Here is a 14490-nt window from a genome sequence, read left to right on the forward strand (position 1 = left end):
TGGAAACAGCCACTGTGGCAAATGGGAAAAGGAGTAAACCACACCCAAGTAAAAGAAGAGGTTGATAGCACCCATGTTCATCTAGCCAGCACCTCCAGGTGACTTCTGCCTCCGAAACTGACCAAGAAGTAGTGTAGACAGTGGGGGGTGGTGGGGTCATGAGGTGTGGCAGGAGACACCTGCTATGGAACCAGTAAGCACATGGTGAGAGCTGTGATGGAGGATGGGGTCTAGGCTGGAGGAGGGGAGAGCATGGCAGGAAGGCACTACTGGATTGGGAAAACCAACGGGGTGTGGGAGGGGGGCCTGTAACGCCAGGGAGGAAGGACGATCATTCAGCAGGGGTGAGGGAGGAAAAAGGCAGAGAGTGGTAGAAAGAGGGATTTCTGAGCTCAGGGTCTCAAAAGAAATGAAATCAGATGTCAGTGGCTGATGTGTCACATCTCAAGACAATGGCAAAGATCAGAATCTGCAAGCAGGGATGCCCCTGGACCAGCTCCACCTGAGGCAGGGGTAGGTAACAACAGCCCAGAAGAGGGAGAAACAACCAGCAAAGCAGCCTTTAAAGGAGGCAGCGCTGAAGTTGGGAAGAGCTGATGGCCGGGAGGCTGCAGTGGGAAACCTGCAGTGGGAAACTGCTCCCCCCCATTCCAGAACCCACGGGGAGTCGGGGAAGAAAGTAGGGGCTTCTGTCTCAGTTGGTTTCAAAAGAAGTGGCTTCATCAGGAAAAAGCAATGTTCCAATTAAGAGAAAGAAGAGGAAGAAATGTTTTAGAAAAGGGTAATAGATCCAGAGATGCCACGAGAAGGAGCAAGATGGCGCCATGTCTGGAAAGACATGCTACAGAAGGACAGGACAGGACTACACGGGATGAGAGAGAGGGACAGGTGCCTTTGGGTGCGGCTTGTCCACTGGAGCTCCATCAGCCCACTGCATAACACAGAACCCTGGGCTCTCCATCCCCTAACCCTCTCCACTGTGGCTTCCTGAGCCCTTGTCATCAGCCAGCTCCTATTCCTGACACCATCATAGAACTTGCCCTCCACCTCCCACCGCTCTTTTCCCCAGTTTCCCTACTTTTGCTTCTCCCTCTCCTCCTGGCCATCCCAGGCTGGGAAGAGAAGGCCACACTTTGCACCTGCACCCACCATCACTCCACCATGTCTTATCTGGAAGTCCCCATCACCCATATGTGCCACTCTCTCCCCTGGTTCTCACTGATACCATCCACCAAGCCAAGGACACGTGCTCACCTTTCCTTCATGACTTCAGCACCTGCCTCACCACTTGCCTATTTGATTTCCAATTCTCCCATAAGATAATCAACATCCATGTGGTCATTCGCCAACACGGTTCCCTTCCTCCACCAGCAGCTCCTTAATCTCCCCTCCCCTTCAGCTGCTAGAGGCATGGCCACATCTGGAACCTCCAGCCACTCAGAACCATTCCTCTAGCAAAACCTTGACCACTGAAACCCTTCTCCAAAGACAGCTTGCAATCTATCTGCCTCCTCCAACCTCCCACTCACACAGAGTGGGGCTCCCAGCACAGCCTGGCACACAGCAGAAGCTCAATAAATGTGCGGTTCCCTATTCTCCATCCCCTTCACCAGCTCTAAGCCTTGCACTCTCGCACCCTCCCCACCCAGCACCACCAGCCATGTCCCGATGCCCAGGCTACCTCAGCCCTGTGCTTCCGCTAGTCCTGCCCTCCCCATGCCCAATGCCTCTGCCATCCACCAGTCTGCTTCCAGGCCACTGAGTATAATGAGACTCTACCACAAAGCTGCCAACCCAGAGTAGGAGCTCTTGTGTCTGCTCAGAAATCCTTCCGCTTACCTGGAATTAACCCTTCATTCCTCTCCCACGGCTATTCCCAACCTTCTCTCTTCTTGCCAAACATACAAAGACACTGATACCTCCCCAGGTCTGCACACCTTTCTCATTCTTCCCATCTCCAACTTGAACTTGACTTACTGGTGTGTAAAGATGATAATAGTATTTTCTCAGGTGATAAAATTCAGGTTGGAGTAGAATATAGAGAATGAGCTCACTTTTGCAAAAAAAGAAAAATATACAACAGATCGGTGGTTGCCAGAGGTGGGGGAGAGGGAGGTGGAGGAAGGGGGTCAACATGTACAAACTTCCGGTTATCAGATAAATAAGTCATGAGGATGTAATGCGCAGCACGGAGACTCAAGTTAATAATACTCTATTGCATGTTTGAAAGTTACTGAGAGAAGAGATCTTAAATGTTTGAAACTACATAAGGTGATGGATGTTAACTAGACTTACTCTGATGATCATTTCACAATGTATACAAATAATGAATCGTTATGTTGTATGCCTGAAACTAATATAATGTTATATGTCAATTACATCTCAATTTTAAAAAGCAATAAAAAAAATAGATGGGGCGCCTGGGTGGCTCAGGTGGTTACGAGTCTGACTCTTGGTTTTGGCTCAGGTCGTGATCTCAGGGTTTTGAGATCGAACCCTGCATCAGGTTCCATGCTCACGCCGAGTCTACATGAGACCCTCTCTCCCTTCCCTCTGCCCCTCCCACTCGTGTGTGCTCTCTCTTCCTCTCTAAAATAAATAAATATTTTTTTTAAAAAATAGAAAAATGCACATGTACATCCTTCTGGGAGGATATGCAACAAGATCTGAATCACAGCTGTCTCTGAGTGGTAGAATTATGAGTGATTCACTTTTTATTAATACTTTTGCTCATGTTCCTCGTTTCTTATACTTATCATGTGTTTTTTAAAATCAGAAAAACTACAGTTGTGTTTTTACTATACTCACGGGCGCTTCATCTCCAGGCCCCAGCACACAGAGGCTTGCTTTCAGGTAACCTCTGGCCCCAGCAGAGAAATCATCAGGGTCCGAGAGGAGCAACCACTTCCTCAGATAGGCATGTCCTAAGAGAGACAACATCCATCAGTGATGGCAGAACTGGAAGGACCCAAGTCTGCAACCAGGAGCCTGGGGCCGACATTTGGGTGAGAGATTTATTCTCTCAGACTTTGAGTATTCATGTGGGTCTAAGTCAGAAATGTCAACCGAAACACCTAGAAGAGACTGCCAAAGACAGACCCCAGGCCATGTGCCTCCCTCTCAAAAAGTGACCAGACCAGAACAGAAGCCAAGGTGTGGAGAAATCCTAGACTTGTTATCAAAATGGCCCGCCCCTGTCAGAGGGGACCTCGTCTCCAACAACCCTTGCTTGGGGCCTTCCAGATTTAGCATCCCTGACTGGGCCAGCCAAGACCCACATGAAGGTTTGATCTCCCTGAGGGCCTGGTTTACTTGGAAGATGGAAGCCAGCCTTCTCTTCATTCCTGCAGCTCTCATCTCCACAATCAGACTCTACCTCTAAATTCTAAAACCCCCAAGGAAAAAAGGTGATTGTCCCAAATGGCTGTCCCCAACAGCCTCCAGAACCAAAATGCAAAGATATGGTCAAGGTGTTGAGGACGTGACTCACGGGGCTCTCTGTAGATGGTTCCCACATCCATCTGAAACCAAACCAAGAAACACAAGTCAAACTCTTGTCCTTGGAGCATTAAGTGAAATATGGTACATTATGCCATCACATTAAAAATCATGCTTTGAAGATCATTTGGGGACATAGGGAAATGTTCATCAGCTGACATTACATGGAAAAAAGAGCAGAATACATGTTGATCAAAGTTTGGTAAGGTTTATCCATGCACAGGAAAGAAAGCAAAAGAAACACAACAAAATGGTAACTGTGCTGTCTCTGGCTGGTAGATTTAGGTGGTAGATTTATTTTATTTTTTTATTTTTTCCTTTCCTATATTTTATAATTTTCTATAAAAATTCATAGATCAGAGGGACACTGATGGTCGGGCAGGCTGTGCATGGGGGCAGCCGGAGGGACATGAGAACTCTGTACTTTCCACTCTAGTTGGCTATGAACCTAAAACTGCTCTAAAAATGTTTTTTGATCATGGATTACTTTTATAATTAGAAAAAAAAGAAAACACTTGTTTACCTTAAACTCTGGGTTTCAGACCAAGAATATGCTTCAAAGATTAGAGACTCAGGACATAGAACCCCATTTATTACAGAATGACCCAGGTTCGACACTGTTCTTTTTAAAACTGCCTTCTCCAGGAAAATTGACGTCATTTTCTAACTTGTGACTACTTCCCAGAGAAGAGGCCATATTTTATTTGGACAGCAAGGGGAGGTTAAAATAAGTCTGTACGCCTTCTTTCCATTTGATAAATGCCTGAAGATTCGAAAATGAGAAAATCAGTAAGAATTGCCTTAAAACACCATTCGTGAAGGTCTCCATTGCTAGTTGCCTTTGCTTTCTGAGACCTGTTGATGCCTCCCTGTGAGCTGAGTCCTAGTCAGTCCTTGGCTCTCCGCAGTACACTCCTCATTTCTGCACTGTCTGGGACAAATGGGGAGGGGGGGCAGGCTCCCCCATCTCTCCTGTGTCCCACCCTGTCCCCACTGGACTCCACATCTGGACCCCGCTCCCAAGCCGGAGCGAGGGTGCACGCGGAGCACAGAACACTGGTGTCACACTGGCCCAAGTCAAAATTAGGAGGAGGGCCGTCTAACCACCAATTTCAAGCTTCCTTCCCAGATGTAAAGACAAATATGAATCAGAAGCAAGAATCCAAATTCCCCCTGTTGGACATAAGGGAAGAGATTTCCCTCTCCGCCCTTTCTGTCAGATAATTTACCTTAGAAACCTTGTAAATATAAGTATTTTCTCTGCTTTTTCTGTGGGAAGGGAGGGGCCTGCTTTCGACACAGGCCTGGGTCCAAGTTGTAAAACAACTCTCATCACAAAAATGCAAGTTTTTCTGTGTTTTTTCCTCTGGAGAAAGTCAGTTAGCTAACACAGATGGTCAACCCAATTACCAGGTGGTGAGGATGAACTGTGTGTGGCCGAGGGCACTGTCAGTCGTCTGCCTTGAGGACTAGTTATGCTGAGAACAAGTACCGGATGGGTTGTATCTGCTCAGCGTTGTAAAGGATTTCTTGCTGCCTTTACCATCTCCTAGTGGATTGCCTGTCATGTGCATCACCTTCTGGATTGATACTTATTCAATAATAAAAGTCTATTGTTTCTCTACGACCTTTGTGGAGAGGATTTCTGAGTTTGGAGAAGATTTTGTCTTGTCTTTTTTTTTTTTTAACTGTATTTCCCCAACACAGACTGAGAGGAACAGGACCCCTGAGGCACCAGCCTCTGCACATTATGTACAGAGCCTCCACTAATGTGAACTAGTGACAACTAACTGCTTTCAAAGAAAATACATAATTACCCGGAATTCCCCAATGAGAGCATCTGTCCGGAGAGAACGGGAATCTACCACCTGGTGGGGGGGGGGGGCGGAGATAAATTAAAACTCTTATTTACAAGTAAACGTTGGCTCAGACAGGACTCAACACAACAGCTCTTCCCTCCCAAACAGTAACAGCCAATTACGTAGAGCACTTGCTCTGTTCCAGAGATAGTTCTGAGCAATGTTTAACACTCACGTGAACCCCCTGAGTAGGTATTATTATTATGCCCATTTTACAGATGAAGGAACAGACGCACAGAGAGACTACAGGACTTGTAGAGCATCACACAACCCCTAAACGGTAGAGTCAGGACCAGAGCCCCGACGGTGGTTCCAGAGCCCACACCTTCAACAACTAAACTACACTGCCTTTCAGAAGAAAGCCCCAAAAAAAGGAAAAAAAAAAAAAAAAGAGCTGAGACCCAAAGAAAGAAGATCCTGGCCAGAAACAGGCACATGGGCAAACAAAATAAAATGAGAATCAGGGTCCACTGCGAGAATGATATCAGAACCCTGACCTGCCGCCCCTGTGGGGGTGCTGGGCAGTGGGGGTTCCCCACTCAGCTGTTGCCTCCATATGAGCTGCCGAAGCCATTTCTGTGACCAGCAGAGCTTGGCGGTGAGCCGCTCCCTTCACCCGTGCCCTGGGCTGCATGCTTCTTCCTCACACTAGCTCACACTCACACCGACAGGCACGCACACACATGCACGCTGATACACACACATACACACGTGCACGGTGGTGTACCCGCGAGTGTACACGTAACCCACAGAGAAACACTGATTGCTGAGACGTACCGTGATAAAGATGGGCTCGTCAAACAGCTCCGAGGGAGAGTCAAACACATTGAAGAAGAGAGTCTGAGGTTCAGGGCAAAAGGAAAACAAATGAGTGCCTGCCAACCCCGGGGGCTGAGGAGAGGGTCGGCCGCTGCCCACAGCCTTCAGGTCTGGTCCACCCAGAAGTGTGGACTGAGCTCAGCTGAACAACGAGCTCTGGGGATTCCACAAGTTCTGGGGTATCCCACCCTTGCCCTCATAGAGGTTGTCATCTCAGGGACAGGGCGGGGGGCCAGCCCTACAGCGTGTCAGAGACGTGGAGCATTGGGAGCCCAAGGCGGGAATAAGAGCTAGAACCCTCCCTCCAGTTCATCGGATACCCTACTGGGGACCTGGCATATCTCTCGATACAAAAACCAAATGGATTGTCAGGTGTCTGCTGTGCATTCCCAATTCGGAAGGGCCCCTGTGGTTCTCATCCTGATATCCAGCATCTCCCACCTCGTTGAAGAGTGGGCTGTTTCCCTTGTGGATCCGTGTCCTCTTGGTCTGCCCGGCAGCCGTGACCTTGACCACAGGCTTGATATTCACCCCTGGCAGCTGGCGACCCTCGATCACTTGCACCCTGATCTGAAAGCCAAGAGGAGGCATGAGCGGGAAGAAGGCCGAAGTAGTCAGGCCCCAAGAGAGTCGGAAATCTCAGGGATCGTTCTCACTGCTGGCTTCTTGGGAATGGTATTAAAAAGGTATCAGGAAGAGCATTATAAGAACAGTCATATTTTCCTGCCAAGGTCCCTTGCATCTATAAAATCCCATAGTTCTGCACAAGAGCTGCCAAGCTGCCCCAAGAAAGCTCCCAGCACTAAATTCCAGGGCTGGGCCGAGGACCCAGACCCCAGCTCATTTCACACGACCATCGGCACAGCCCTTCCTCAGACCCCTTGATGCCGGCGCATCTAAGTGGCCTGAACGTTCTTCACTAACAGCTCCCTCGGAGGCTGAGCTGACACAGTGAAGTGACCCCACTTTATTCTTTATAAGACACAACATTTTCTTGTGTTACTTAAGAGTTTTCTCCGTTGAATTTTAAGTAAAGAAAGGTTTCAGGAATATCTGTGCTTCCAAATTTAGGCAAAATATTTGAAAAGATGAAGTTTTAAAATACTAGAACAATTTTCATGAAAAAATAAGATGTTGATTTGTTTTAAGTTTTAATCAGCAGTTATTTATCGTTGGATCGACCAATGCTTTTGGATTTTAAGCCGTACTATAGAAGAATATATTATTAATAACAATGGGAAGGTAGATCCATGATTTTTATTCTCTTCATTTTCCTGTGTTTTCTAAGTTTTCTACAATAAACATACATTAATTTTCGAAGGAGAAAAAGGCAATAAGTACATGACTTGGGAATAAAAATAATAATAATGTCAGAATTTTGTCTCTCAGGCAAATACACAGTGGTTACAGCTAGTACTTTTGCTTAAATTACCACGATTTAGAAGTAAAATGTATTTTTACAATTTGTTGCACTTAGCAAAGAGCTAAGTTTCCTGTTTTTAACTTTAAAAGTAGTTCTGAAGAGCTCAATATCACTAAATGTAACTATATCAATATGGGAAATTTCATACAAAAGAAAAAGAATAAGCAAAGGACCAAAATTAAAATGCAATAAAATCGGGTGGATTTTTCGATTAAAATATGCCAGAGGGTTGGGGCACCTGGGTGGGCTAAGCATCTGGCTGTCGGTTTGGGCTCAGGTCATGATCTCGGGGTCGTGCAATCGAGCCCCCAATTGAGCTCCACACTTAGCATGACACCTGCTTGAGATTCTGTCTCTCCTCTCCCTCTGTCCCTCCCCCTGCTTGTGCGTGCTTGTGTGTGTGTGTGTGTGTGCACACACTCTCTCTCAAATAAATACATAAATGTTTTTAAAAAATAAATAAAATTAAATATGCCCAAGAGTTAATATTAATAGTTTTATTCTGTGAAGAACTTGAACAAGCTCAAATTCTGCTTGGCCTTCCGAAGAATCCATGGCTGTAAGGAAGGGCATGGATCAAGAGAGAAAACAGAGCACTAGACAGAGCTTCTTAGTTTGGGGGTCTTGTTAAAATGCAGATTCTGATTCAGCAGGGCTGGCGGTATGCGTTTCCAGCCAGCTTCCACCTGCTGCCCCTGCTGCAGCCCAAGGACCACACTACGAGGAGCCAAAAGCTAGCTAGCCAGATGAACCCTGGTTGGAAAACACATAACAAATGTAAAGATAGGCTGAATCTCTGCAGTGCTCCCCACCCTCTTTTTTAAAAGAACAAAACCAGGGGCTGTGTTCTGAGGCCACAACAACACATGAACTGCTCATTCCGCACCTGCCAGGGACCCGGGGAAACCAGAGACTCCTGCCTAGGAGAGCCCTTAGGACCTGCCCCAGGCTGGACAGACATTATCGAAAAGAGGAGACTGTGGTCAGAGAGTCAGCCCATTACCTGGAAGTCCTGCGGTTTGTCCGACAGCAGCTTTCTGGCCGTGGGAGCACTTCTTTTCCTCTTGCTCCCAGGGTGGTAGGGGGGTGGATGGGAAGGTGGCTTCCTCGGGGTGGTGGGGGCCCCAGGGCCTAGGGCACCGCTCTGATCCAGTAATGGCTCTGCCTCATCTCCCGTGAGCCCCTGGTCCTCGGTGTCCTCCTCTCCTCCTGTGTCTGGGCGGAGAGGGTGCTAATAAGGGCTGGTCCCTCTGACCCCATCCAGCCAATGGAGGAGCCAAAGGGCTTGGGCACGAAGACCCACCACCCACCTCCCCTCCTGTCAGTGAGCCAGGATGGCTGAGGGAGAAAGAAGAAGAGCTTCCAACAGCTGAGACAGGAGGGCAGTCAGTCCAGTTAGTCAACAGGAAGGAAACCGAATGGCCCTAGCCCTCCCCACCATGTCCTGCAGGATCAGCCCCTCTGACCACCTCATCCCACGTCCCACTCTGGTGAGCTGACAGATGGCAGCCGGTTACGGGTGGTAGGATCAGCATCGGGATAGCCTGACCCGTGTCTCACCCGTGGGGGCCAGCCACTTCTTTCCAGAGTATCTCGTGTCCACGGTGCTGTCACTGAGCAGGGACCAAGTCTCAGCCCGGCTCTGTCCCCCACCTGGCATAGGGGCAAGGCACAGCCCCAGGAGGTGAGGAGGGAGCTGGGTGAGGAGAGCCAACCTAGGGCACCCCCACCCCAAACCCGCTCTCCCTGGCTGCTCTAGCCTGGCACAAAGCTCAGAAACAGTTCCCATGTCTTCTGGACACTGTCCCTTCTCACCACCTTCCAGGCAGGACTGGAAATTTGTCACCTTTGGGAGCTTTCCCTGAGTGGCCCGAACCCTAACTCTGTCAGACCCACCTCCAAGGTGGTCCCAGAACACTCAAGCCCTTCACCCTCCCCACTCTGTCACCAGGAGCACCCCTTCTTTCTGCCCACCGCCCACCCTATGCCCCAGTCCAGACTGATGTCCCTATCTCCAAGCTCAGACGGTGTGGAGCTCCAACAACATGCCTGGGCAGGACAGGCCTAGGGCACACCCCCACCAGAGGCTTGGGTTTTAATGCTGTGTTTGCCTCGAGCTCCCTTCACCAGGAGAGAAACTGCAGGCTCTTTCCCACGGCCAAGTCCCCACCTGGCCCATCAGTGTAACTTCCTGCACATTCCAGCAGCCTGGGCCACGTGGAGGCCTCACCAGCCCCGCGAGGGCAAGCCAAGCACCCTGGGCTGGATCCTCCTGTGACAAGGCCCACAGAGGCAAATGAAGAGACCTGAGGCAACCTCGGAACTTGCCAACTCAGTCTGCTCGTTTCACAAATGATAAACCGTAGGCCCAGAGAGGGAGAGTGGCCAGCCCAAAGTCACACAGCTACTTGGTGCCGAAGTCAAGAAAGGAACTCATGTCCCCTGACATCGGCCCAGGGCTCTTTCAAGGAAACCCCAGCTCTGTCATTACGATGCCATCGCCAAAGGCCTATGAAGTTCCAGAGCAGGGAAGCATTCACCTCTGGGGAGCGGGTGCGGCCCCGGGTATCATCTGGGGCAGACCCCATCCCAGCACAGGCACGCCCTCCGAAGCTCCCACCCAGCTGAGAGCTGCCCAGGCACAGCCCCTCCCCAGGAGGCCTTCCTCACACTAATCCCAGTGGCACTTTCTCTGCGTGGCAGAAGGTAGCTCGCAGGACTCCCCACCCGCTGGTGTCCTCTCTTCTCTGGACATGGGCTGCCTCACTCTGGCCTCCCACCCCCAGGCTCCACCACTGCTGTGGGGCTTCTTCCCAGGGGCCCTGCCAGGGTGGGCTCCTCACCAGCCACCATATCCACGTCAGGCAGAGTCGGGGAGGGTTCCAGAGACGCAGAGGGTGGGAACAGGGGCACGGCTCCAGGGAGTGGCGTGTAGGACACCTGCAGGACCAGCGAGGCCTGGAAGAGATGGGGGTAGGAGAGCAGCAGGTTAGTGCATTGGCCTTGGCCCACCACCAGCCAGCATCCTTCCTGTTCCTTCTACCCCTTCGCCAAGGATGATGGCTCTGACGGGGGCCAGGTTTGCAGGAGGCTGGGGCAAAGCCACCCCAGGGGCCCATCAGCATGGTCAAGTGGTCCCAAGCACAGAATCCAGAGTCAGCTTCTACCACTCAGAAGCTGTGCAGTCTTGGTCAAGATCTAGAACCTCACTGTACCTCACTTCCCTCATCTGTAAAATGAGGGTACTAACAACAATCGTACCTTCCTCGTAGGGTCAAATGGGGATGAAATGAGCTGACAGAGCACATCATAAGCGTCTATAAATGAATCAGCAATTCAACCTCTCCTGCAGGATTTTTCAACTCTCAGCCTAGGCCCATCTTCAGGAAAAAGCCCCTTGGCCACTCTGCTTAACTGAGGGCCCTCCCCTGTTTCTCCACAGGCGGCTTAGCCTCGCTCTGCTCAGGCCCCAGCTAGCTCTGAGAGTCTCAGGGTGCTGCTCACCCTTCTGAGCCCTCTTCCTTCCCAGAAGCACCCCTGTCCCCCAACTTGAACTTAGCTGTTCCAGCTTTGACCAGCTGAGGGGAGAGGGACTAGTCACCCCATTCTCATGGGCCAGGAAAGCCTGCCCTGTGTTTTCACCCCACGGACACACTGCATCTCCCCTGCAACAAGACCTGCACTGTTCAAAGGGCCCTAGAACCTGAAGAAACAGCCTCAGCAGGCTCTCCAGCCTTATAGCTCCTAGGCCAGTGGGGGCCTGGCCCAGCCTTCCCTGGTACCATAGGTCCAGCAGGCCTCCTGGGGCAGCCTTTTTATGGATCAAAATAATAAATGCTCTATTGAAGAAAGTTTAGAGAGTACAGAAACCTTAAAGAAAAAAAAAAATAATGTGGGGCGCCTGGGTGGCACAGTTGGTTGGTCAAGCATCCAACTCCTGGTTTCAGCTCAGGTCATGATCTCATGGGCCATGATCTCATGGGTCTTGAGATCAAGCCCCGCATTGGCGGGGGGGGGGGGGGGCGCGGTCAACGCTCAGTGGGGAGTCTGCTTGAGATTCTCTCCCTCTTCCCTCCTCCCACTCATGCTCCCACTCTCCCCCCCTTCAAATAAATAAATAAATCTTAAAAAAGAAAGAGAAAAAAGAAAAGAAAATGCAAGAGAAAATAAATTGCCTTAAGTCCACCTTTATTCACATTTTGATCTAATTCTCTCCAATCTTTTTAAACAAATACTGAACAGCCCTTCTGTATATAAAATGCTTTTCTATTTTCCTTATGTTAAACAGTAAGCATTTCCCAGGTTTTGACAAATCCTGTATAAACATAATTGTTAATAATGCATAATATCCCCTGAGCAGCTCAGCATAATTCACTAGACATCTCCACTGAGTAATATTAAGGATTCCAGAAACTCCTGGGGCGAATCCTGGTCCTGAGACAGAAAGGGCCATAGGTACTGGATGGCTCCAGGTCTGGGGCTTGAACCCCCAGACTGGGGCCTGGGCAGGGGCAGCCAGGCTAAGGGAGGGCAGGACCCGTGGAAGGATGGGGCTCAGAGCACCAAGGAAGGAAGCCAGCGCCAGCTCAGCGTCCCAAGAGACCCAGGGAGAGGCCAGGAAGGAATGAGACCCTTTCTGTCATGGAACCAAGGCTCTGCCCTTGCTGCCTGCTGTGCAGGTTTGAGAATCACCAGCAAGTGTCGCCACTTGAGCATGCCGCAAGCCATGCACCCTAAGCTCCTGCAGCCCAGAGAGGAAAGAACAGCTTCTGGGGTCCCACCTCCTTGCCCAGACATTCATCACCACCCCTGAACTCCTGGAGATTCCAGTCAGCAGGTCTGGGGTGGACCTGGGCATATGTACTTTTAACAACCATCCTGGGGCTTTCCCCCACTTCATCAAAAGGCAAGTTGGGCTCTTTGGAAAAATAACTAATTCTAGGGCTAGTCCAGCAAAAGTAGATGACCCTGGAACCCTTTTGTGCCAGAAAGCAAGGCAATACCCAAAGAATGATAGAAACATGTCCAAAGGACACAGAAACCTATTTTCACGGACTCCCACTGGCCAAATCTGGGACAATTTAAATATGAAAATAAATATAGTAAATTAAACCACTGAATAAAATAGGAATACATTAATCTACACATAAATAAATAGGACAGAAGAAAGCTTCTCCTTACAGTGAAATACCAACTGATGAAGGCAGAAAAAAATAATTGGCTTAGGACATCACCATTTGACAACCATCAAAACAAGAATTAATCCAACCAATGAAACAACAGTGGATATGAAAACTGCCGGGTAAAAGTTGGATGAGAATCAGAGTATTTAGAGTCACAAGGTACCTCCCCCCACAATTCCTACCTATTAGAAAAGGGGATGGATTGGTGATGGGTGGAGAAAGCCGGCAAAGGCGACATTCATCAAATGCTCAAGGTTAAGAGAACAGTCATCCGGATACAATGACAGCAGCACATGGTCACTGTGTTCTCTTCCTGCCAAAGATGCTCAGCCTAAATCTAATCGCAAGGAAACCTCAGACAGACCCAAACTGGGAGACATTCTACAGGAGAACTGGCCTGCATTCCCCAAAGCGTCAAGGTCCCAAGGTTGTAAAAGCCGAAGAAAGACTGATGAATTCTCCCAGACGGAAGGAGACTGAAGACAAACAACTAACACAACATATAATCCTGAATTGGATCTTTTTGCTACAAAGGACACTGCTGAAAAAACTGATAAACTTGAATGGGGGGGTCTGTGGTTTGGATGGCAGCGCTGTATCAACACTCATTCCCTCAGTTTCTGAAGGCTGTAGGCTCCATAGGAAAAAGTCCTTAATCGGGGAAAACACACACTAAATTCAGGGTGATGGGCCAGGAGGTTGGTGACTTTTTTGTTCTAAACAGTACTTTGTACTATTCTCGAAACTTCTCTCTAAAACTTAAATTATTTTAAAATAAGAGGTTAAAAATCTGAGAAATCTGCTTCTGCTATAATCATAGGAATCTCACTCAGAGAGACAAATAAAGCCCCTGCCCCGTTCATGCTGATTCCCACTCTTCAGAAGTAGCGTGAGGCTAAGTGCAAAATGAAAATATGGTCCCTTGTTAAAAAGGTATTAGGAATGTCAAGATGGCAACAGCAGAGAATTAAACCAAGTGCAGGGCCTAGCTGCCCATGAGGCCAGCCCTCTGTGGGCTGATTGCTTGGCTCAGCCTGAGCTTGGCAAGCATCTGAAAGGTTGGACAGCGTCCCCCCTGACATATCTGGCCGGACCCATTCACTCATTAATTTGCTTATTCATTTCCTGCACAAATATATATGGAGCACCTGCTAAGGGCCAAGCACTTCAAGATCGTGGGATACTTCCATGAACAAAGTGAAACCTCCCATCCCCATGGAGCTGACATCCTGGCAGAGGGGACAGACAATAAATAAAAAATGAAATAGATAACCTAACTTAATAAAGTACGTTAGAAAGAAAAGTCGACCAGAGCAAGGGGGAGCAGGAGGGGCGGCAGTGTTAAATCGAGTGGTCTAAGTGGACCCCACTGAGGTGAGGAGAGAGAAGCCAAACCTTGGAGGGGACACACCTTGGCTGCCTTTCACACACACACCCCCACCATTCTTCTAACCCTTGGTGCCTGAGGTCCCCTGGCCCTAGGACCAGATCCCCTTGGAGAACACCCCTTCTTATTTCTCGGAGCGTGCCTTGCCCACCCAGGCCCTCCACAGCCTCGGGGACTTTGCACACCATCTCTGTGCTCAGTGCAGACGTGGGCCCACAGGAGAATGACCGCTCCCCTCCATGGCCTGTGGACCAGCGCCTTAGCATGGGGGTTCGGGAGCAGCCCTGCAGGAGAAGCAGGAAGGAGCTACAGTCCCAGAAT

General features: G+C 49.4%; 1 protein-coding gene across 14 annotated transcripts in view; it reads right to left on the bottom strand.

Moving 5' to 3' along the window:
* Positions 1–14490, bottom strand: part of DYSF (dysferlin) — a 203115-nt gene that overhangs the window by 145756 nt on the left and 42869 nt on the right. For 8 of the 14 annotated variants that reach the window (XM_021699074.1, XM_021699070.1, XM_021699072.1 and 5 more), the window contains exons 5-11: positions 10443–10557; positions 8603–8814; positions 6618–6746; positions 6135–6197; positions 5316–5366; positions 3491–3521; positions 2809–2924 (exon numbers count right to left, since the gene is read on the bottom strand). In XM_021699074.1, the coding sequence (XP_021554749.1) occupies positions 2809–2924; positions 3491–3521; positions 5316–5366; positions 6135–6197; positions 6618–6746; positions 8603–8814; positions 10443–10557 (717 nt within the window). Of the gene's footprint in view, positions 1–2808; positions 2925–3490; positions 3522–5315; positions 5367–6134; positions 6198–6617; positions 6747–8602; positions 8815–9159; positions 9253–10442; positions 10558–14490 lie in introns of all 14 variants that reach the window. The other 6 variants (XM_021699065.1, XM_021699061.1, XM_021699063.1 and 3 more) reach the window with 1 other exon arrangement.

This window comes from Neomonachus schauinslandi, chromosome 10 (genome assembly GCF_002201575.2).
Source record: "Neomonachus schauinslandi chromosome 10, ASM220157v2, whole genome shotgun sequence".
Lineage (NCBI taxonomy): Eukaryota > Metazoa > Chordata > Mammalia > Carnivora > Phocidae > Neomonachus > Neomonachus schauinslandi.